We start from the raw sequence: 25,039 nt of genomic DNA on the forward strand, positions 1-25,039 counted from the left end.
AAACAATAAAAAACTCCAAATGCAAGTATTGGAGAAAGGTAGAAAGGGAATTGTGATGGGTGAGATTTCATCTGTCGACATGTAGGCATTGTCACTAATCTTCATTGTTGCACATTTGGAAGTTAACCTAATCCTTCCAAGTTTCCAAAAAAGGATATCAGTCTATGGCATCATTATGATGAAATCATGTGTGAGAATGACCTTGATGTACTTTAGGAGGCTACGACGATTATTTTCTTGACATGAATAGGCAGAAGTATGCCATGATGAAGGTTTAATTTTTTATTTCTTCTGTTTTGTTGTTCATAAGTCTGACTTCTCCTTTATATCTAGCACCAAAAAATTGGAAGTTTTTATTATTCACACATCCACTTAGTCTTTTCAACCATGGCATTTTTTTGGCAACTTCTTTTGGAATTCAGACTTTGGGTATCCTCCAATTCCAGCACTAGAGGCTTTGATTTTTTGCCAGGACTCAGAGCTTATGTATTCCCAAATTAGTAAAGTTCTACTAAGAAGAAATTCTCAAATTAAGAAATTTATGTATTTTGTTTAATCACTTGCTGTATTTATTGTATGTTTCATGGCTCCTCTCATGCATATCATGGTTATGTACAAGACAGTTGACTCTAGACGTGGTAAGTAGTGACTATGCTATAAGAAAATATGAGAATGTTATTTTTTGAAGCCTTTTAGAAACTTCTGAAACTAGAAGAAGATTTTTGTTATATTAAGTGACATTATATGATTTCCTGCTCTCAAGGTCCAATGATCCTCGATGTGTTTGTTGATAGGAGTAATGGCATGCCAGGTTTCCCACAACGTGGGAGGCTACCCACTGTTTATTTCCGTTAATGGAAAAACATTGACATACCTGTAACTTTTTGGGCATTTACTAGAATACCTATAAGTTTTCCAAAATCACAAGAGTTCTCCTCTTGTATTGCAAAACTTACTACTACAGAAGGATATACTGATAAAAATTGGCACCGTCAAATAATGCTTACATGATTTCTTCGATGTTCCACTTGTTGCGTTATGTATCAATAAATAAACGATTTCCATAGGGTTCGACCTAATGTCCAAGCACTAGTATATATTGTCAAATTCTAAACATTTGTCTCATGATTTGTGAAAATTAAAAATCATATTGACAAATTAGGTTTTGTTTATGTTTATTTTATATGTAGGTTCATGTGAACCCTTGGCCGACTATTTGTTGCAGTATGTTAAGGACATAGATTATTTCATAACTGAACTTTGTATTTGGATGACAATTGTGCTATGCGCATATATATTTGAGACAAAAGGGTGTTCATGCTGATTTTTCCACCACAGTGGAACTCGATTTATGTTGTCGATCTCCTCTCATCTTAATTACATGTAGTGGTTCAAACTTCATAGTGTATGACAAGAAAATGACTCAACCTTGGATGTATTATTCATATATTAAGACAAGCAAGTAAGCTTCATGATTTCTTGGCTATGCAATTTATGGGTTGATAGGTAAAAGCCCTCCATTTTTTAACAATTAGCTTGGAACACTCATGATTGAGTGGTGAAGATGCAAAGGTACTCTAAAAAGAGTGTAGAAGATGCCATGTCTTGACTAAGTATAATTCTCATCTACATTAACACATTGTCACTATAAGTATCAAATCATTAAGGGGATGATAAAACATAAATAGCAATTTCTATGATCAAGCTTACTAAGTTATAGTAGTTGAAAACTTGACCTTGAATACATGGTGTCATGCCCCACAAAACCTAATGGCATAATGACAACATATAAATCAAGTAATATGTTTGCAATGTATGTTTCTTGGGGAATGGTTGTGATCAAATTCACTGAACATGGAGAAATGAGGTGGTATAATACATGATTGAACAAACTCTATTGAAGAAGAACAAAGTCCAAGGACCAAATTGCTCTAATATAATTTGTAGCTGAGGTGCACTAGATATGAAGTGATAACATTGAAATTGTACCAAGTTATAGTGGTTATAAAATTATATATTACAGGTTATTGAGTTGTGGCAAGGTATCGCATAATGATGCATGTGTGGAAGCATTTCCTTAACACTAATTAGAAAAGTATATGTATGAATGGGACATGTCTTAGTGCTAAATTCCATATATTATTGCTTAAAGGCCAAGGGTTATGGTCTAACGCTCTATTGGACATTAAAACCATTCATATATTTCTCTTCGACATCAACACATTTTTCCTAAAATGGTGGCTTTGTATATTTAATTTCCACAAACAAGGGGGTTGAGAACCATAGCATTGCATTGTGGAAACCAAGAAAATGTTGATTTATATCTATAGTGAAGATATAATGTATAACATACATTGGATGTAAGTTGCCATTTAATTCCCTCATAGCATACTTCAATCGTTTCACTTGTTGAATTCAGATTAGGAGATTATATTCTTTGGCACCTTTTGTTTTTTATTTTTTTTCCAAAAACATCTACTTCCATTAGTTAAGAATGTACAAAGGAATCATTTACAACTCATATCTTACAAGACACCTTGCATGTCAAAGGAAAACAATGTGTAGATGAAACAACATAAAAAAACAACTCCAAAACACCACATCATTCTATGTGTATAGCATTACTCGAAAACATATTCTCCACGTGAGCCTCATACAAAACAGAATTCAGCATAGATGTCAACCTTTTGTTTTTAACACATCTAGATTATGTGTGGAAATTGATAGGGCATGTTTCCAAGAAATTGACTCCCTAGTAATATCCACTTATTTTGCTTACACGATGGATCTTTACTATAATGAGCATATGTTTTTACCTCGGTATCCTACATTAGCAGTTTATTTGTCTTCCTTTTCCCATTTGCAAATTTTTCAAGTAGAAAATAACCTGAGAGAAGTCCGCTCTTTAATTAGATATTGTATATGATAGCTAACCAATATCTTAAATATAGGGAACACCCGCGTGTGTGTGCATGAATATATTTTACATTCATATAACAATCTAGGAAATTGAATTTACAAATACAATATTAGCAAACCAAGCCTTAATAAGAGGAATCATATATAAGTGAAACAGAGAATTGCCAATAGAAACAACAAAATATAGAAAAAGCTAGGTTTGTTGGTAGGAACATAATAACATATGCATATCACTCCCCTAGCTCCATATCTCTACCTATTTGTCACTGAGGCTTTCTCTGCTTATTTACAAGCACCAAGCAACGGATTGAGGGGATTGTCCATCCCCAATGCGTCTGAAGATCTGCTGCTATTTGAATATGCCGACGATACGGTCCTTTTCTTGCAGGGTGATGACGCGAATCTGCAGCGGGCTGAACAACTTGTTGAGGACCTTTGTCAAGCTGCTGGAGCCAAGATCAATTGGGATAAAACCCAAGGCCTCTGGTTCAACGAACAAGAGAAGCCAGGGTGGCAACCCCACGTTGACTTTGCTTGGGTCCCTAATGGGACGACATTCAAATACCTAGGATTTACGATGGGGAGGGCAATCCCCAAGGGAGTGCAATTGTCACATGTGCAAACCAAAATAAGCAAGAAGTTGATCCAATGGAGCAGATCCAAACTTTCCTTCGCTGGTAGGGTTCTTATTGCGAACCAAGTGTTGCTCACCACCATGTGGCACTCAGTCTCCTGCTAGATTATGGACCCCTCAAGTTTGCACGCGATTAAGGCTACCATCAGGGGGTTTATATGGTCAGGTAAGGACAACCCGTTTGCTGCCGCCAAAGTGTCATGGCATTGGTTAACACAACCGTGGGCCAAAGGGGGGCTTGGCCTCATAGACCCCTTAATGCAGAGCCGAGCATTGCTAGCCAAAATGGTGGTTCGATGCCTCTTGCCAGGTAAGGGGTGCTGGAAGGTACTACTTCGCAATAGGCTGCAAGCAGGGACGCCCAAGTATGGTAGGCCTTGGCCGGATTCCTTGAATTGGTGTTGCACGAGTGGAGTCCCTCCCAAGTTGGCTTGTCAACCGGAGGAGTGGGTCACGAACTCCATCTTGCGGGCATGGTGTCATGTAAGAAGTCATTTGGTCAAGCACACGCCAGAGACACTAGTCGAGTGGGCTAGATAGCCATTATTTTGGAACCCTCAAGTGCGGTCAAGTGGTGACATGATGTTAGGGCAGCTTAAGGGCCTAGCCTGGGGAAAGTTGGCGCAAACAGGGCTCCTCTCTATAGATGATTGGAGACGCACGGTGGCTTTAGGAGGGGACCAGGAGGTCCCTTTCCCTCCCCTCAAGGGAGCCATGAAAATGCGGAGGTTGATAGCTGAGGCACTTGATAGGGTCTCGATGGAGGAGATGAGAGAAAATACATGGTTCGGTCTCTTTGATGAGACTGGTGTGGTTAAGTTGTTGAAGGGTGTGAGTGGATCGGGACAAGATACAATTTTTGGGGAGAGGCAGAGTAGGGGCTCTTGGCACCCAATCCGCGTGGTGGCGTAGGTTGGTAACATCTGGAAAACAGACCCGGATGTTGCTAAGGTGGAACCCCATTGGAAGTTATAGGTATATGGTGGATGTCCCCTCATCGAGCTAGAATGGGACCCAAGGGATTTCAGGTGGAAACAGGATGGCAGACTTCGCCATTTCTTCGAGTACAACACTAAATTGGGTCAGACTTTACAATTGCAGCTAGATGGCCCCTTACGCAATGGTTGGCGTACATTGGGCATCCCTGATGAGGTGCTCATTACTTTTTGGAAAGGTCTCTGGCGTCTCCACATGCCTGAAAAGATCAAGTTTTTTTGGTGGCAGATCAGTCATAATGTGGTTCCCATTGGCGAATGGTTAGGTAAACGTGGCGGCCCGTTAGGTTGCCCACTCTGCCCTTCACCTATTGAGACTCTGAGGCACTGTCTATGGGATTGCTCTCAAGCTCAAAAGGTATGGGATAGAGTGACTCGCCTCCTTGTGGCTTGTGAAGTGGAAGGAACCGCATCGTGGAGTACTGCGGCATGGATTGATCACTCCGACGATAGGTGGACGGACGCCTTCAATGCGGATAGCTGGTGTTATGTATGCATTGGAGGCAAAATCGCCAAGATTCGTTATGGAAGAGGCTTGCAGTCCGCATCCCCTAGGTTCTCGGAAATTTGGATGTTGATCGCAGGCTTCACCATGTGGTATATATGGAAAGTGTGTTGCCTGAAGGTTTTTCAGGATCTGGTGCGACCCCCGGAGGAAGTGATCATGGACATATGGTTTGCTCTTATCAGTTTCCTACAAGGGCAGTTGGACGAGGTTTGCAGCCATTCCAACGATGTGGTCACTGCCCGTTTGCGCTTTTGGCAAAAATGGCGGAACATGCCTATGGTGACACAAGGAGGAAGTGGTCCGAGGTGGAACTACCAGCCCCCACGCTGGTTGTTTCTGAGTCACTTGCCGCCCTCCCTACGGTGTAGGCCCTAGGAGGTGTCTCGTACTAGCCAAAATTGACGGGCACCATTTTTAGCTATAGGTATCTACTTATATTGAGTAGTCAACCCGTTATGCTAAGTAACTAATCTCATTTTCTTGTACTTGTTCAGAGGGAGATTTCCTGATTTGTATATAAGCCCCGTGTACAGTCTTTTTGTAATAATCCTTCCTAACTAATGGGAAAGTAGCTTCATTTTGGAAAAAAAAACATATGCATATCACCGTGTTATTGCTGTTGTAAATAGAGGCCTATCAATAAGACTCTAGCAATGTGCGCAAAATCTTGACTTCTACAATGGCCAATTGAAGAAGGACAAGGTTGCTAGATATCAGCTATATACCAATTTCATATATGCCTACAAATGTGTAGACTCAAAAAGTTACATCATCTAGACTTCGGAATCCAACATCATTTCTTTGTTGACACTCATTCACATATGTTGAGAAATTGATTCCTTGTGGGGGGTGAGAACGTGGCATCAAAGATTAATGCCATCACATAATACTAGTCGTTGGCATTTAAGTTTTGTATAGAAGATTGTTGAAGTTGTTTTCCATAAAGAAACTTTCCAAATTATTACGTCTTTACAATGATAGGATCATATGTGGTTGCCACAAATAACAAATATGGCACACAAAATATAGCGACTTACTTCCATGTGTGTGTGTGTGTGTGTGTGTGTGTGTGTGTGTGTGTGTGTATGATATGGTAGAGCAAGTAAAGTATAACTTGTGTGAGAGTGTAATATTAATTGTTAATCCAAACAAATAATTCAAACGTAAAGTATAAGTTGTGTGAGTGTGTAATATTAATTTTTTATCCAAACAAATAATTTAGATGTAACGTATAACTTGTGTGATAATGCAATATTAATTATTAATCCAAACAAATAATTGTGAGGATTCAACTAAAACTCTAAGATAGGGCAACCTCAAGATACAATTGACGATGTGTAGACATTCAAAAACTCATATAGGAACCGTTTAAAATAGATTTTCTAAGAAACCAAAACTTCCTCATAAATCCTTGGGAGATATATAGAGTCCTACGTTATTGATGCATGCATAAAACATGCAACCTAACTTTCATATATATCGTAGTAGACAATATCGAACAAGCACAATTCTCATGAGGCATCCATCTCACAACAAAACTAGGTAGTAATCAAACGTATTGGCTCTATAAGGGAGGATTCAACATGTTTGAAATAGGTATGTGCAACCCTGCACATTGAATTGGAAGTTGAAAGTGCAACAATATTCAATTGTTCAAAAAGCCACCATTAGTGTCACATCTGATACAACATGCATAATATATTAATATTCAAGACCATATAGAATAATGTATTTTCAATAAACCTCTATAATTGGTTACATTAAATATGACAATCGTTGATCATAAGAAGTGATCGTTTTGTAAATTTTAAATAATTCAAAAAGTGAGAACATGCTCCAGTCTTTGGATACATTGTGCATAATATGTAGGGGGGATCAAGGGATGTTTAAATCATACAAATTGACTTCGAAATATGAGAAGTTTAAAGAGTAAAGCAAAATGTTTGGAAAGCTTTAAGCAACCTCATTAGGGTGCATCATGATTGTATAGGTCCTAGGATACAACATCCATTGTATAGAAGATGAGGGGCCTAAAAATATAGTTATCTAAAATTAGCAATGAGATGGAGTTATAAAGTACTAGCACTCCTTGCTTCTAAGAATTGATTGATTGTTTAACGAATTCAAAATGTGAACCGACCAAAAGAGAGCAAGAGGAACTTAGCTTTGAAATTGTGCAACGCGCATGTTATATTAATATTAAGCGTCTAGAAAAACATGTGTAGAAAAGGATATCTACAACTTGTCATGATACCGAGTTAGAGGCCCAATCCTCGATTTTTACATCAAATGATTTGAAATTGTAAAAAACTAAAAAAGTGAAGTAAAACACATCTTGAATCTACTTTTCACACAACATACAATGTAGAGTAATATAAATGGCACGCGCAAACTGTGGATTCACATACGAGCGCATATATGTATATGTATATATGGTGTGTGATAATGATGATGGTTATATTTTTAACATCCTCAAGAAGCCAGAAACTTGACCAATGGGCCAAAACAAACATACTAAGCAACTTGCAAGAAGTTATAACTTATGAGAGTCATGTCCACGTTCACCCATTTGATGCCATCAAATAACTTTCAAATTTGGTTCAATATCTTCCTTCACCAATACTTCTCTAGAGTAGTTATGTGCATTAAACATAAAATCATAAATAAAACCACTTGCAAGATGGACGTAGCTTTCCATTTGAGAGAACAATCATGATCAAAAACACTATATAGGTGTTCACATACCCCGAATATTTTATAAGAGGGCTCGCTCTCACTCTCTCAGAAGTACTCATGCATTCAATATGAGTAACAGAAGACATGATAGAATGCAAGACTTGAAGTACCCAAATGCATAGTTGAGACTTAAAAACCAAACTTGCATTTAATATTTTTAACTAATGGTGGTTGAGTACATCAGAAATGCATTGCATTTGACTCGAGTTTGACTAGAGTTAACATTGTGCTATATTATAGCCTCTTTTAATTGTGTTGAGATCCAACCATTAACACAATATGGCTCTCTTCAACACCTCATCTCATACTTCAAACTATAGAGGCTTAGTTAAATTAGAAGGAGTTTCAAGTCATAGGCATGGCTATGAGAGACTACCACACCTTAATGATTTAACAGGTGAAACCCTTGATAGATTGGCATCATATGAACCAAGAAGGCAAAGAATTCGACAAGAGAGAAAGTACTACATTAGGCTTGGGAAGAAGAAGAAACTACGCATCTCACGACTTTTGCACGTGTCTCGAAGGCGAAGAAAGTTTACTTCATTCCTAACATCCATTAAAAGATACAGTACCATGTGGATTAAGACAATGATCAAGTTATCAATGGAAGAAGGTTCTCATATACCTAATCCTTTACCACTCCCAATTCTACCATCTAGTTTTTTCAATGTACCCTACTATATGTACTAGCACATTCTTTTTATATCCTATTTCGTGGGGAACATTAATAAGATACTCCACCTTTGGACGTATGTTCCTTATTGCTAGATATTTGTGGATATTTACTATTGCATGAATACTTTATACACATTGAGCATATGTCATATACTTGGTACATGTCAAGCTATGCAGTCATGTCTCAAACCATGAGTACATGCCTGCATAGGCTGGAAATTCCAATTGTATTTCCATTTCAGCGGAACTTTTTGAGAACACTTCCATTTGTAGATAGGAAAAATGTGAATACATTCCATTTTTAGAGCTTAGAAAGAGTTTCTACTTGTTAGAGAAGTTATCTTTTAATCAAAGGGTAATATTAAGCATACCTTCCAACATGCATAATCTACCATATAAAGCCCTTCATAATTGTGAAAACTTAGACAATATCCTCAGTAAAAAAATACTTCTTGAAAATATTTTCTTTGAAAATTTTCCTAGTGCCACCATTCAAGTTATCTTTAACTAATGGTGGTTGTAACTTGTATCTTTTTGTTGAGAATATTCTGCTCTTTTTGGAGCTCATCTTTTTATCAAGGGGTAACATAAAATATATACTCCACCAATGGGATAGTATATGACAGATAACACCCTTTGTATTTCACAAACTTCTACATTACCCTTAGTCTAAAGAACCTTGTACCTTTTCTTCGAAACTTTTCTAATCTTTTGAGAAGTCATCTTTTAAGTGAGGGGTTATAATAGAACTTACCCTTTGTATCTTCGAAAACTTCACAAAAATAGCCGTAGTAAAAAAACTGTGTATCTTCTCATTGAAGTTGGTTGTACTCTTTTTAAGAGGTCATGTATTAAGCATGGGGTGATAAATATATAACATACAGTGTAACATCCGATATATATTACCCTTCCTAGTATGTTTAGAAATTTCATAGTATATTTTAATAGCAATAACATTTTAAAGCTCTACCCAACAAATCACTATAGTCTATAACTAAGCACATAACAAGTCAAAGCCATTAAGAAGCCAAGCAGTTAATATAACTTCAACCCAATTGCATCTCACGTAATGAGATATCCAAGTTTCAAGCTTATAATCAAAATATAACCAAATAACCACAAGATCTTATTCTTATCATATTAATAAAAAAAATGCTATCCATTAGTTAGGAAGAAATACACAAGGTATCATATGTACAAGCTTATCATATTATTATTATGATCACTCTTATTATTATCAAAGGCAAGGAAACTTCATATTTATTTGTAGATTCAAAGTAAACAGGTAAAAATACATCTGCTTTGAGACTCGAAATTGCCTAGGAAATAGATGATATTAGGTTGTGTTTTCTGAAGAATAAGAGTGCAAAATCTTATGTGCAAACAATGGTGTTTAATGCATATGAGAATTTGTAAGGATGTAAAAATGCTAGGAAAATCTTGCCTACCAGACCATAGAATAGTTGAATATGTGAATAAGCAAAATGTCGTTGTTCATTGGCATTGAAAACTTTGTGCATAAAAGTATAATGTGATATTCAATATTGTAGATGTTTCATTCTTATGATACAGACCTTTGTATCAGGCAAAAACCATGCAACCCTATCATGGTGTGTTCAAATTTGGTTTTTCTACATTCACATGTAAATGATTGACTACTCCAAGGTGATCATAAATAAACTTCATCTCAGAAACTCTTATGTCAGGGGCATATCACAAAGGTCGACACCCATGAGAGATTGTCATTACTCAGGGTTCTTCGTCAACTAACCTTTCTAATCTTTCCCTTTTGCCAAAAACAAATATCAAAGAATATAATTCTAGCCATTTGGCCCTTTCCATTTTAAAACATCATCACTCCCACTAATTTAACCATAACAATAATAACAAAGTTTACCAACATATTAGCAAGTGAAAAAGAAAGCTTAGAAGACAGAGAGTCTTTCACTTTAATTATGTGCAAAGGAAAGAAACATGAAAATTCACAATTCCCTCAAATCCTCACACCACACACTATTTGTTTTTGGAAGGGTGTTTCTGATGACTTCTCGCATTGTGTGGATGAGAGTTTTACTTATATGAAATTAAGAGGGACATAAAATAATGTTACTAAATACTAGGAGGTATGTCCTTCTCAAAGTTGGATGTAAACCTAAAACTCAAATAACTTGGCTACCTATATTGTTTGAAAGTTGCCAAGGCCAATGCTATCAAGTTTTAACATTCACAACATAACAGTGCCTTTCCCATTGCAACAATCTCTTCCTTTTGCACATTTATATACCATTTGAGTAGATTTACTCTCATGAAATGTGCATGTTCAATGCTTGGCACAATCAGCTACTTATAGTATAGAAACTGTTTTTGCATTTCACTTTATGAGAAGTCATTACCTTGTAAACTTCCATGTGATGATTATTAATGTACCATTGTATCATCTGAGGGGAGCATTTACATGATGCCTAAAGAAATAACTGGCATGGTGTGACCACTGACATCCAAGGGAGATCAATATTGCGTGATATTAACAAATAGCTAGGAACCTAGTTTTGGGCCGACATGAGAACTTGACAACAAGAACATGATCTCATTCATTTTAACAATAATATTAGAGAGAGAGAGAGAGAGAGAGAAGACACAATTGTGTAGGGAGTAGGGACCAAGGTGGGGGAACACAAAAAGACAATGGGAACATAAAAAGACAATGTGATATGAACACTAGCATATTATATAAAGATAATACATTCATTTGTTCTCAAAATTTTGTGAACATTATTATTATTGCATAACATCGGGGATCATGAGGGTCGAGGAATCCATGAGGAATGAGGAAGAAGAGGGGCCAATGACACCACCTCCATGTGTTTCCTGCTCGACCATCATGTATTGTGCGGACATGTCCTCTGATGGCTTCCAATGTCGCTTCCTTTGATTGATGAACCAATTGTTTATTTGCTTTTGATCCAATCCCGTTGCTTCTGCCAATGCCGCCTTTTCTCCCTCCTATATTATGTCACCAACACAAAACACTCCACATTATGTCACTTACATTTAGTTCAAACCCCTCATTATCGATACTTTAAAGATGTTTTACCGACTTCACTTAATTCTTATGAAATAATCACCCGACTGATTGTATACATTAGTACTGAGCACGATGATATAAAAAACACAACACCTCATGTGCAAAGCACTAGGTTTATGCTTTGCCTCTTATTCGCAGGCATGCTTATGTTTCGACATTTAGAAACAAATCATAGAGAAAAAAAAAAAGATTAGTGTGTCGCAAGAACTCACCTTGGCTAAAAGGATGGATTGCGAGATTTAGTACATAAAATAATAAGTTGTATAAAAAAGCCACACGAAACAAATACATCTCACAAGTCATGCCACACACTACAGTTAAAAGAGCAGAGAAACTAATGTCTTTTACCTGTGAAGGTATATTTATTGTAAGGCTTCATTCAAAATCCAGAATACTCCTAGGCATTAATCTCATAGAGCAAATACATGCTACTAGCCAACAAACTAGCTCGTTTGAGGTGTAGCTAGGAATTTTCGTCATTTTACTACTAGCTAGAAATCAATTAAAACATGATGCGATACATATTCAGCATTTTTTGAGAGAAGACTTTCAATTCTCATGAAAATTATGCATGCATATTAGTGATTTGACGCTGAGTTTGACCATCACACATACTTTGAAGACCTTGTCAATTATCATTTGTATGAGAAAGAAGAGTTGACAACTGTTAAAAACATTTACTGAATTTATCTATGCCCAAAGATGGATTCCAAGGTCGAGAAGGCTTAATAATAAATCAAGATGATTATTTTGTTGGTCAATGTTTGAAGAAACGTTTCGATACGAAAGGCTCAAGCTTTCTATGAAATTATTTATAAGAGTGGCGAGAAAATGTCACAAATGTATAGGGATTTAGTTGACATCTCTATGGGACACCTTTTTCTTGAACACCATTGTTGCTTCACTGCAGTATTCACATTCTTCTTGTATAATTGTTTAAAATGCAAGCATGAGGAGAACTAACATAGAATGGAATGATATATACATATGTCTACATCTTAATGTGTTGGGGGATAAAACAAAACCTAGGGGTTCCCCCCCCATGGATCAACATTTCCTACAAATCATAGTTTTGTGTATTCCCTATAATGCCCACCAACTCACACTCTCCATGGAATGATCGAACATCATGCTCAACATGAGGATCTGGTATCTACCAGAGCATTCCCAAGTGCATATTCGGTATGCCCCACTCTCTTTCACCATGAAGAACATAATCTCAATGATTGGCAATAAGCTGTTTTGAGAATAGAAAGTTATATGTTGAATATTCTCATTCAGCATGGCATGATTGGAGTGTAAAATATGCATGCACTCAGTTCAAATTCTTGAAGTTGCATATGTAATCCTTACAAATAAACTCCGCCATACTAGAAGATTCAAACTCATACATAGTTTGATCTTCGGGCCGAGACATGGAGAAGAACAAAAGTACTCCAATGCAAAGATTAACCTTGAGAAAGACTTTGGAAACGAGCTGATCCCATCAAATATGCATGACTCTCGGCGAAACACAATGAGAAACATCAAATCAATCATTTTAGTACATAATGAGGATAACAAACAAAACCCATGTTGCAATGATACTGATAGAAGGAAACACATGTAATGGCTGAAACCCAAGGTATGAATAAGCAAACAAGGATCAAAGTAGACCATTTGTACATAAGGACAACTTCATTGTGAAACACAATTCAGTACGCTTGAAAGTGAAGCGAAATGTGAAAGCCTTCAAATGGAACACAAGTACAAAATGTGCCAATCTCTTTTGAAGCACATAATCTGTCTCTAAGATTAACAATCGAACTGCAAAACCACAGCTTAACAGCTTAATGGTCAAACGGTTCAGTTTGGTTTAAACGGTTTCATGGTTTAGGGTTGCTCATTATTTTTTTAAACAACCTATTCATTTTTAAGCCTAATTCTCACATTTTAAGAAAAATATTTAAAATTTTCAAATAATGAAAAAAATTAAAAGTTTAAAATTTAAAATTTAAAATCTAAAAACCGAAACCAAACCACAAAACCACGGTTTAACAGTTTGGATTTTTTGTAACAGTTCGGTTTAAACAGTTCTAGTTTAAATGGTTTCGTGGTTCGGTCCGGTTTGATTCAGTTTCAAAATTTTTAAATGGTTTGGTTTTGACACTCTCGAACCAAACCGAACCATTGCCGATTGTTATCTAAGATGCAACACCCTTGTACCCACTTCAATCATTGGAAGAGGAGACACAAATGATGTTGAGGAAGACCTTGATCATTGAAGGGAAAGTACTTGGACAATGATATCCGATGAAGATAGAGGTAATGTCGACCCTGATCATCAAAAGGCATATGCGACGGATGTAGAGGTTTTACATGCGACCACATGAAATGTTAAATGTCCATGTAAAGAAGCCAATGTCTTGTATTGCATAATTGATCTCTTGTATCTCTTGACTCATCAATTATGAATGACCCAATAAGGGAATAAATAGATGAGGTTTAATTCAAGTTATATCATCAAGTTATGAAAGCAACTTTCAAAGACTCCCCCAAAAATACCCAAAAACAATATCCTACTCACCCGAAGAAAGATAGTCATGATAGGACTTAAGGGCATGGAGTGCTGCTTAATACAATCATAAACTCACAACCACCATCATGTTCATCATGATACTAATATTTGTTTTCACTAGAGCCAAAAGGAACACAGGTTAAGTTTTTTCGTGGTCATGGAGAAAATTAGGGGCGTGATGTTGCGATCCACTAAATTCTCAAGGATTGAGAGTAGTTTGGCCTCTACCCTAAGGTTAGATATGAGATGCATAACCTTTTGTCGATGCATTTTAAGCAATAAGAATGAGGGGATGAATGTTTTTGCATTATGTTCACATTAAGGTGAGATTGATTCAAATTTTCTTTGAGTCCAGCACATATGGCCACGAACACAAGTCTGGTTGCAACGTTTGTCAAAAGACCTACCATAGTCCTCCACCAATTATAGCGAAGATCTAGGAACATTGTTACTAATATAGGTTTCCGGAACTACCATATGTATCAAGTTGTTTCACAGTAGTGTCATTCAAGAAGATGGCCATCAATATAATTAAGACAAATGTTAGAAGGATGGTATCATATTCATAATGTTGTAGAGCATTAAGTCATTCGCACTAATATAGGTTTCCGGAACTACCGTATGTATCAAGTTGTTTCACACACTAGTGTCATTCAAGAAGATAGCCATCAATAAAATTAAGACCAATGTTAGAAGGATGGTATCATATGCATGATGTTGTAGAGCATTAAGTCATCCGTAAAGGAGCCAAAGATCATATAGTGATGATCGTGGAAGGATACTTGGTATCATCAAGAGTATACTACCACTTGCTGATTTGAACCACAATTGTTTTTATTAGCTTCTTATTTTATTCCACCGAAGGCTCTTAAGCATTTCAGCTTTTGGTCCAATTGAAGCAAAAGGCCGAACCAAATGTTTTCAATGTATTCTCTTTATACGTATGGGAAAACAATTTTAAACCTATATAGATGAGGTTATGGAAGTCTTATGTTCAAAAACTCAGAAAACTGCCACACACTGAAATATAAGATTTTATTAATATAGTTTTCCGAAGTTTGAAATAATTTTTGTGGTTAGTTGAAACATTAGGGCCTACTTCAATTGCTACTCTTCATGGGTTTTGGACTATTTTATTAAACAAGGTTGTGGAAAGACTCACATTATTTTAAAATAAAAATGGGGTATTATTCGTGATTTTATCCCTGAAAACAAGCTAAATCTAGTATATATATAGATATACATATTATATATAGATAGATAGATATAGATAGATATAGATAGATATAGATATATTTGTTGACATTTATGTAAACCTACAAATTCCTTATTCTTTGGTAAGCCTACAAGGTTCCTTATTCTTTTTACCTCAACCATGGTTTTAGTTTCATGGCATTATGCATACAATGAAATATATTGCTCAAAACAACAAGAAAAACGATCAAGCAATGTTCTAGAGTCTAGAGATCACTCTAAACCACCATTATACTTGTAGAGTCTAGGTATTGATTGGATGAGGTTAATGGTAGTGGGTAGGAATCAGCAACAGTTCGGTTTAGGCTTAACCAGTTTGGGGGTTTCCAAACCAGTTTAGGCTAACCGATTTGGCCAAACCGGTTCAGCTTAAACCGGTTTACACTTAACCGGTTTGAGCAATCCCAAACAGAGCTCAACCAGTTAAGGAAGCTCAAGCCTAAACCGAACTGCCAAACCGCCAGCTTGAGCCGAGCCGTTGCCGATTCCTAGTGGTGGGCAAGGACAACCTCATCACCTTAAAGCCATATGGTTAACAACTATGTAGGGCTACTAAAGTTGATACATTTGGATATTGTGAACCCATGAAGAATGCTTAGAAGGCTCGACCTTTAGGCATAGGAGGGCAGTCACAAGCATTTGGTGTCATACATCAGACACAAGATTGAGAGGAGATCATAACAAGATATAGATGCCAAATCATGTGGTCCACAAGGTTAAGGTGAAACACAATTTGAGTCCGACGAGAGTGCATACAATGCAAGCGGGGTGCGGAAAAAATGCAAGCACTAGAGATGGGTTGGGGTTTAGGGTTTAGGGGTTGACTCGAGAGAAGGAGGCTGAGTGTGTTTCAATCAGTCTTTGCCTCACGCGCACGTGATGGTTGGTCTCGGATCAAGATATCGAATGTGCATGCGAACTAATCCTAGCGTAGGATCGGCAATATTGATCATGTCAATCATATACACACATACATACACATATCTACTACTTGACTTGACAATTACTACTTGACTATCCTAGTGTAGGAGAGGGAATATCAGGTCGTGCCATTCATACACACGCACATATCTACTACTTGACTTGACTTGACTATCCCAGTGTAGGAGCGGGAATATCAGTTGTGTCATTCACACACACACACAACACACACTCATATCTACTATTTGACTTGACTATCTACCACTTGACTGGTTTCTATCAACTTGACTTTGACTATGAATGCAAGGAATGGGTTTTGACTTAGACTTACTGAAGGGTAAATCGGGTCAGGATATCGGGGTAATCCCAATGTAGAAGCGGGAATATCGATCATGTCATTCACGCACACAAACACATACACTCATATCTACTACTTGACTTGACTTGAAAATCTACTGTTTGACTTGACCATTTCTATCTATGAAATAGAGTTATGAGTGAGAGGGGTGGGGTTTTGACTTGACTTACAGAAGGGTAGGGCCATTTGTAGTGGAGGGCCCACCAGTGGAGGAGGCTGGCTCTGGCCTCCTTGGGGAGCTTCCCTTTCTTCTTCTTCTTCAGGAATTCCTGCTTCAGGGACCATATGTAGGAGCTGTACTTGCGCCGGAGCTGCTCCCGTAGCTTCGTATCCTCCGCCACCGGATCGGAGCCTCCTCCCCCACCATTGCCCCCCACCCCTTCATCCCCTGCACCTGCCATTGCCTGCTCATCCAGCTCCAGATCGCCCCCCGAATCCTCGCTGTTATTACCATCATTATTCTCTTCATCATGATTCTCACCAATGTTATCATTACTGTTGTTATTATTCATGTTGTCATCCGCCACTCTCCATTCGTCTGCTAATTCCTCCCCTGCATTTATTTATATCCAAAATATAGGTATATGTAACTGCAAATTCATTCATCTATGAAAGACAATCACAGCCCTATAAATCATGTTTGGATTCTTTAGGGTTTTCGAATATTAGGGTATGGAGGGTTTGCGGTACGACGGCATTATGATTTTAGGGTATTCTGACTTTAGCATTTAGTGTTTAGGGTTTCAGGGTTTAGGGTTTAAAGAATATAATAAAATGAAGTAATCATTTATGATGATGATGAAACTCAATACTACAGAAATCTTATACATGTAATGCAATTAACGCACCGTATTATCATTATAAAACCACTGTTACTATGATAAAAAAAACCGCCATTTCCATTATAAAGAACCGCTAGTGCTATGATAAATTAGTGGTCCTTTCTCAATTTATTGTAATAAAACGCACTTATATAATCAACAAAACCGCTGTTGCGCGTGCGATAAAAACCAGCGCTTACTATATAGTCTATGATAACAGAGTAGCCACCATGAGAAAAAAGAAAAAGAAAAAAAAACATTTGATTTTTTAAAAGGCCAAAAAACAGAAGGAAAATCTTCTTTTAAAACACAAATCAAATTAAGCAGTTAGGAGACATAATAATTTGAGATTAATCTAACTAAATAATTAATTAAAACGAATCAATTTGAAATTTCAATATATTACACATGCATGCATGCACACATCCGTACATGCATTCGTGCATACATGATACATACATACATATGGACATGCATGCATGCATGTATGTATGTATGTATGTATGTATGTATAGTTTCATTAGTGCCAACAATTCATTGCAATGCATCTCCTTACACTACACATGAGTTTTTTCGGAATCGGTTACTTCAAGAAATCTCTTCTTCGGTTTCATATTTTGAGACCGAAAAAAACAATCGATCGCCTATTTCCGTGCTTCGCACACATTGTTCTCTTCTTCTTTTTTCTTTACGTAGGCCTCTGGCGGTTGCGTAGAGATACTCGTGGTACAATCTCCCTTCTCTAACACATTATGTTAGGATCGTGTATTATGTAGCTCTCCCCCCCATTATCTATGTGGTTTTGCCTTCCAAATGAACGAGACAAACCCGCATGTGCTTTCGTGGTTAATAATTGCTTTTCTTTTACGGTTTATTGGTAATTTTTTCACCCCCCATCATTTTCACACTCATTTTTATGCAATTAACGTGCCGAACCAAACATGTAACCATTCCAAGAAAAAAATACCCCCTTACTTACTAAAAAAAAAGAAATTTACCACATTCAAGTCATTCATTATCAATTGATCGCTCTCGCTACTTTCTCTCGAACAAAGGGTTTATAAAAAGAAGGGCTCGGTCTTTCATGCACACCATTCAACGGTACTTATCTTCACAGTCGATGAAGCATTACTCTCATTTCATGCTCGACGGAACGAATGCCACTTTTGGACTCATACTAAGTTCCATATAAGCATGGAGACTAGGTATGCGCGAGAATCGAGCTGATGTCTTGACAAACATGTGAACTCATGTCCTTCCTTTTTGTCCAATCAATAATTTGCATTAATGGTGCTCTGGATGTACAAGCAAGTGACACCATTTCCCTTCACTAACTTGTTAACTTCTCGCCCAAAAAAGTTTACTAAGATATTAAGTCATCTAGAGGAGTTGCAAAGACGTAGTTCAAAGCTCAAACCTTGTATTTATATACCTTTAATAGTACGAGGGATTTTAGCCATTCATATTGATTGTATATACTACACATTGTATGAAGTCTACAAGGGTATTTTGAGGTTACTTATAAAAAATCTAGGTGCATCCAAAATGGGCGAAACTTACTAAGGGTTCACATGCTAGTAAGATATTCCGAGGAAAGGGTGAATACAAACATAATCTTTTCTTGTTTTTCTTTCTTTGTCTCATCAAAGCTACACCCAAACTATATGATTGAGAGCCGGATTCTACATTTACGTAGGAATATTCCATGCATCTTGAAGGGTCGTAACATTGGCCAGATCCAACGATTAACATTTTAACATTAACTCTCACAACCATACCCAAATTATGACACCTACATTGCTTACAATCTGGCACATGTTGCAGTCCATCCCAAAGACCCTTGCCAAGATGTGCGTTGACTAAGGGCATCGGGAGAAATACGGCAACATTAGGAGCTAAAGAGCACGACATTATAATCACTATTGTATGAACATTATGATGTTCCACAGACATAGTTCTTATGTGATAACCTAGCAAACTAACATCGAACATCGATTCCTCGTAATTGTAGGAATTCACACAACCTTTGTACACTGCACATCAGGCAAGATGTAGGTGTGGCACAAATGCATATCAGAAGTGCATTTAACGTGTCTCTCATAGAGATCAATTTCATTAGGTGTCTTTCATGACACACTCCAATATACATTTTGGGCAAGGCACTTTGGAATGCATAATCTTCTTCATCGAGCTGTTTACATTAATGAGCACGACTATATTGCATAATCTTCTCCCAAGGATACCCTATAACCAAAGTTTCAAAGTTCATTGATAACATGAATCTATGATTTACACAAACCCAACAGCCAGTCCTTTGGGGATTAGCCTAATGGTTTGATGCATTCAACTTAGTGCCATAATGCCCTAGGCATGACACCTCCATACATGGTGTGGGCCTGCACAACCCTTATTTTCACTACCAATATGGTACCAATTTTCCTCAATAACATTAACATTTTTTTTTCTCATACTTATTCTTATACAGACATGCTTGAGGATCTTGAGGTTACAATTAAGTCATTAAAACATTGCACTCAAATTGGAATTCCTTAGCTTCTTATGGGCAGAATGTGTTTGTAGAATACCTAGAGTTTCCCATAGGATTTAATGCAAAAGGTTTGTTTCCATCTTAAATGCACAAGGAAAATGTTTGAGTTATGATTATCAAGTTCACATGGAATCCATAACCTGCACATGAATCATGCAAGCATACATACAAATGTAATATATGAGAAAATGGGAAAGAAGTGGATGCTTGATCCTTACCCTTCCATCGCTCTTGTGTGTGATATGATGTGGTTGTATGCAAAAGAACCTGTTGCAAGATTACTATGGGATCAAGGGGGTTGGTTTTGGTCATATTCCTTGGGGGAACAGATCATAAAGGTTCCCTTCTTTCAGTATTCAGTGAAGCTCAGAAGGTCATTACTAATGTCTACAAATGTAGTGGTGCCAACAGCTCAAAAACATTGGACTAACTGGGGTCTTTCAACGTTGCAATTGAAAATGTATTAGAGATGGAGCTCATCTTTCAAGGGGACCACTAAATTTATTCTTTTTAGATGGCTATTAGTGCATGCAACATTACTAGTTGGCCAGACATTGAAAGGGAATGTAGCACCTAATCTCAAGCAATGTGGCATTTGCTATGCAACTCATGAGACTACTAAGCATGCCCTCTGGTCTTGTCCCTTGGCTCAATAAGTATGGAATAAAGTTCTTTCTTTATTCCTAACGATCAATGTTGGTTGCTTGTTCTCGTGGGGAGCAATGGTGTGGGGAGTTTTACATTCCAGCTTGATGTTGTATGAGGCAGACGATATTCAAGAGGCCATGACGGTACACAATAGAAGATTGATATCGGTTAGTCCGTTTTAACAACCTCGGAAGCATGTGCGATCTGTCCAGGTCTAGAAAACTGTGACTACGGTAACGTTATGGCCCATGGGTATTATGGAAATGTAGATGCAGTCGACTTTATGATGAAGCAAATCTTGGTCCTTCAGATGTACTGCTTGAGATATGGGAAACATTGTTGACAGTAGACCGTGGGCAATATGATAATATGTATGGTTCTCCAAACAATGTTCATAAGAGAAAAACAAAGCTTCTTCACTTATGGAGGAAGTTGCGCCTCTTTGTAGTGTCAAATCAAGGGCCTCAATGGAACTATCAACTTCCATAGACCATTTCTTGAATATTAGTACATCATGGTAATGTATTGTATCAAGGTTCAACACCCCTTTATAAGTTGTTTTTGTATGTATAGGTTTTGGTGTACATACAATGTCTTTTATTCTACATTGTAAACCTCTGGGCAGATAACTTCAACTTGTAATCTTCAAACGCTTTTAATACTATTGAAGAAAATCTTTCAAGGAAAACAAAAATGCAAATATGAGCTGATCAAGCCCCCAACAAGTAAGAGTGTCACAACGTAGAGAACTCCTTGGTATAGGGCAAAGATCCCTCGATAAATGAGAATGAGACCTAAACTGTGTACATATAGGAACACCTAGAACCACCATGTGGACATGGCACTAATGCCCATTGGGATTCATTGGAACATTATTGGGTCTTAGGGTATATATGGACACATAACACCCATATATCTCTAGCTTACCAACCATATCAATGCAAATAGACCACCCATCCAAAACATATAGTCATGTCACATGCCTAGCACAAGGCACCAACATGCCAAAGGACATCATACACATCTCTCAAAGGGATCATATATAGACCATACAATCACCTCTTTAATTAACTTCCCATACATGTTTTGCTTCGAATTGTATGGTGTGCCACGAAAGAATGCCGGGACTATCTCCATTATCACATTAGACGAGCATTCAAGTTCGGAAATTTTTCGGGTTAGGCTCATGTGCCAAACAAAATACGTAAAAAACACTGGAAGAGTTCTCAGTTTTCATGGTGTTGGGATAATGTGGAAGAGAAGCATATATGGCATTATCAACGGGAATCGAATGTAGAAACTCTTCATCATAATTACTATGGATGTAGTCTAGCTAAATAGATAAATAGCCATTGGCAATTCTTAGCCTTAAGAAAGAAAGATCAACATGGGATGCTTAAAAAAAGCCTACATTAGAGAAAGATATCATTATCCAATTGTCATGTAAGCTACCTCATTGACAAACAAGAGTGTAGATTAATGGAAGCAGGAGGGTATATAATGGCAGATCTTAGTGACTAGTTGAGGCCTTTGATTGGTATAAATCTATCAATTTAAGGATAATGTGGCAAATCTTAATGACTAGTTGAGGCTTTTCATATGTATAAATCTAGCTAAGGCTATAAATGTGGCCTAATGGGAGTTCTAATCTACATATCATGGGCAGTGACAACAACAATTGGTTTGTCCATTTACCCCTTTGTTTTTTTGTTTGTTTAATGCCTCAAGGTGTGAAAATTAGAGCATCAATTTTTGTTGGAAAAATCCACTTGATTGATTTGTAAGAGCACACAACCAATCTTGTCTCCATTTTCAGAGGTAATTTCAAGGGCTTAATCTTCATTCTTATAGCTACTAATCACCTGATATTGAAGCGTCTTTTACAGAGATTCTGAAGCATTAGGGTTCAATTAATATCACCTGATTTTGAAGGGTCATTTTCAGAGATTCTGAAGCATTAGGGTTCAAGTAAGATCACCTGATTTTGAAGGGTCATTAGTTCAGAGATTATGAAGCATTAGGGTTCAAGTAATCACCTGATTGGGATAACCTATTCGCATTAGTGGTAGTGGTAGTAGCTGCAGTGCCCTTGCTAAGGGCATTCACTTGGAGTTCGATCTTCCGACAGAAAGCCATGGCTTCTTTGAAGGGTTGCATCAGCTCCTCCTCATACCTTTGCAGCACAGTGCAATACGCCTCCTATCAATCAAGCACATGACACACCCAAAAAAATGCTAATTAATTTTGCCAACATGCTATGAGTGTCCATAGCCTTTCCCAATATAATCTACCATATTTAGGGTTTAGGGTTTAGGGTTTAGGGTTTAGAGATCGAAAAGTGGTATACCATGAAATGATCCAGTTCAGGGTCGGTGATGCTTCCTGACGGAGAATTGAAGCCATAGTTGTGGTACTTCTTAGTGAGCTCATCCAATTTAGTGGCGATATCAGGTGGGGCACCAATCTACGATCATATACATATTCAGTAATTAATAGCAATTGATATAATTCTGCAGCTGACTCTTTAAATTTACTAGGCTTTTGGAAAGATAAGTGAGGAATCCAGAGCTTAATCAATTAAACAGGAAACATAGCTTTTGGAAATTCCTGCAGGGGGGATTAGGGTCTGAAATGGCGTTAGATTAGGGAGGGGGTGGCACACTCAGAGCCTTTACTGAGGAAAAGAAAGATGAGATTGGATATGCATGATTGATTGATTGAGGTTGGCACACTTAGGGAAAGAGCTTTAAAAAGGTAGCCAGAAAAAGGGAGGAAGGAGAGAGAGAGAAAGTTATATATATAAAAGGTAAACTAATGCATAATTTGTAAGGATTTTGGTGCGTTAATCATACTTGGGTATTCCATAGTTCAGAAATGTTAAATCTTCTGATTATTATATCGATCGTTTTCTATAATTAGTAAGGATGATCTGTCTGTGTCTCCCTTTGGATTAGTAATTGATTGTGATGTTAAGGAATTGATGGATTTTCTTTTTCTTTTTCTGGTTTCTGATTACCTTGTTACAGTTCAGGTATGCGAGGACAAGGCGAGGGTAGATGGGGTGAGCCACAATTTTGGACCTTATAATCGGATCTACTGCGTTTGGCGATGGCGATGGCGATGGTAGAGATGATCCTGGACTGATGCGATTGTCTCGATGGTGCTGATGATGCTCTGTTATGCTGTTCATACTCGCGGCGGCGACCAGATTACTTTCCATGGCTGAAGTATTGAGTACAGACAGATCGCTGCTGTCGTTGCTGCTAATCCTGGCTGAGAAATCTGGCTTCCGTTCGATTAATTCTCGATCCTGCTCTACCCCACCCATGAAATTCATACTCCTGCGCATGCTGTGATGAACCGAATCGCTAGTGTCGCCATTAAATAGCAGAGTCTGCAGATAAGGTTCCATGTTCTGGTGATGGCTTCTGTGGCTGCTATGACTGTTATGGCCTGTTGATGAATCGTAGTAAGCGGAGTCATTAGGGTTTACAGAGCTAGTAGTAGTAGCTATGCTGTGGTTTATGCCATGGCCTTGCTTGCTACTATTGTCAGTAGCAATCTGCAGTACGCCCCGCATGTGATTGTCATATAAGTCCATTTTGTACAGTTAATTATGGTCGCGGATGATTAACGGCAGTTAATTATGGCTACTGGTATGACTAACGGCAGTTAATTACGCTGTGAAGTGCTCATCGCTCCCGATCTTAATCGTCGCCTTACTTTTAACCCCAGTCCTTAATCGTCACTTAATTAACCCTAATTCGTCGCTGGTGGGGCGAGGTTCCATGGAATCCATCCACACACAGAAGCTGCAGGCCGCCATTGGACTAAATTAAACCCGCCCCGATTGACTGGAGAATCGATTCGACTGTACGCAAGGCAGGGTCAACAACTCAGTCAATCGATTCATGAACTTCCCAAAGTCTGCAAAAAGAATCGCGAAGGAACCTGCTGAATTAAGGTCGAGGTAAGAGAAGGAATATCGGCACCCCCGTGCGGATGATCCGAATTCTGCAAACATACATATATATACTGTCTCCGCAGCACCAGAGGGGATGTATATGAAAACCGTTGAGCAGGAAGGAATTGATCAAATCTTCGCCATGATTACTGCTACAGAGGAAGAAGAATGAATGAATGAATGAATGAATGAATGAAAAAGACAGAGAGAAGGAGAGGAGGAAGCAGAAGCAGAAGCAGAAGAAGAATTAGGTCAGACGAGGAGGAGTCAGTCAGTCAATCAATCAATCAATCAATCAATCAATCTGAGAGAGAAGATGGGGGGGGGTAAAAATCTATAACTACTCGTTAAAGAGAGAGAGATAGAGAGATCTAGGATTTATATCTAAAAGGAGAAGGAAAATTAATCTAGAA

At 37.8% G+C, this 25,039-nt stretch overlaps 1 protein-coding gene across 1 annotated transcript; it reads right to left on the bottom strand.

The window, feature by feature from the left end:
* Nucleotides 1–11,166: 11,166 nt before the first annotated feature.
* Nucleotides 11,167–24,743, bottom strand: LOC147864543 (homeobox protein knotted-1-like 1). Its single transcript, XM_087320456.1, has 5 exons — nucleotides 23,679–24,743; nucleotides 23,010–23,126; nucleotides 22,699–22,861; nucleotides 16,816–17,198; nucleotides 11,167–11,473 (listed from the first exon to the last, which is right to left on the bottom strand). Exons 1-5 carry the CDS (start codon nucleotides 24,261–24,263, stop codon nucleotides 11,249–11,251), a joined length of 1,473 nt encoding a protein of 490 aa, XP_087176582.1. The 5' UTR covers nucleotides 24,264–24,743; the 3' UTR covers nucleotides 11,167–11,248.
* Nucleotides 24,744–25,039: the final 296 nt, after the last annotated feature.

The sequence above is a fragment of the Azolla caroliniana genome, unplaced genomic scaffold (assembly GCF_043228905.1).
Source record: "Azolla caroliniana isolate FFs.n. ecotype wild unplaced genomic scaffold, voAzoCaro1.0.p SCAF_5, whole genome shotgun sequence".
Lineage (NCBI taxonomy): Eukaryota > Viridiplantae > Streptophyta > Polypodiopsida > Salviniales > Salviniaceae > Azolla > Azolla caroliniana.

What these genes read in the sequence shown, in the direction of transcription:
- LOC147864543 (XM_087320456.1), bottom strand. Translation starts at nt 24,263, where the DNA reads ATGGACTTATATGACAATCACATGCGGGGCGTACTGCAGATTGCTACT. An exon ending in CTGAACTGGATCATTTCATG is followed by an intron (nt 22,862 to 23,009) that starts GTATACCACTTT and finishes CTTGATTGATAG; the next exon opens with GAGGCGTATTGCACTGTGCT. An exon ending in GAATAGGTTATCCCAATCAG is followed by an intron (nt 17,199 to 22,698) that starts GTGATTACTTGA and finishes AAATAAATGCAG; the next exon opens with GGGAGGAATTAGCAGACGAA.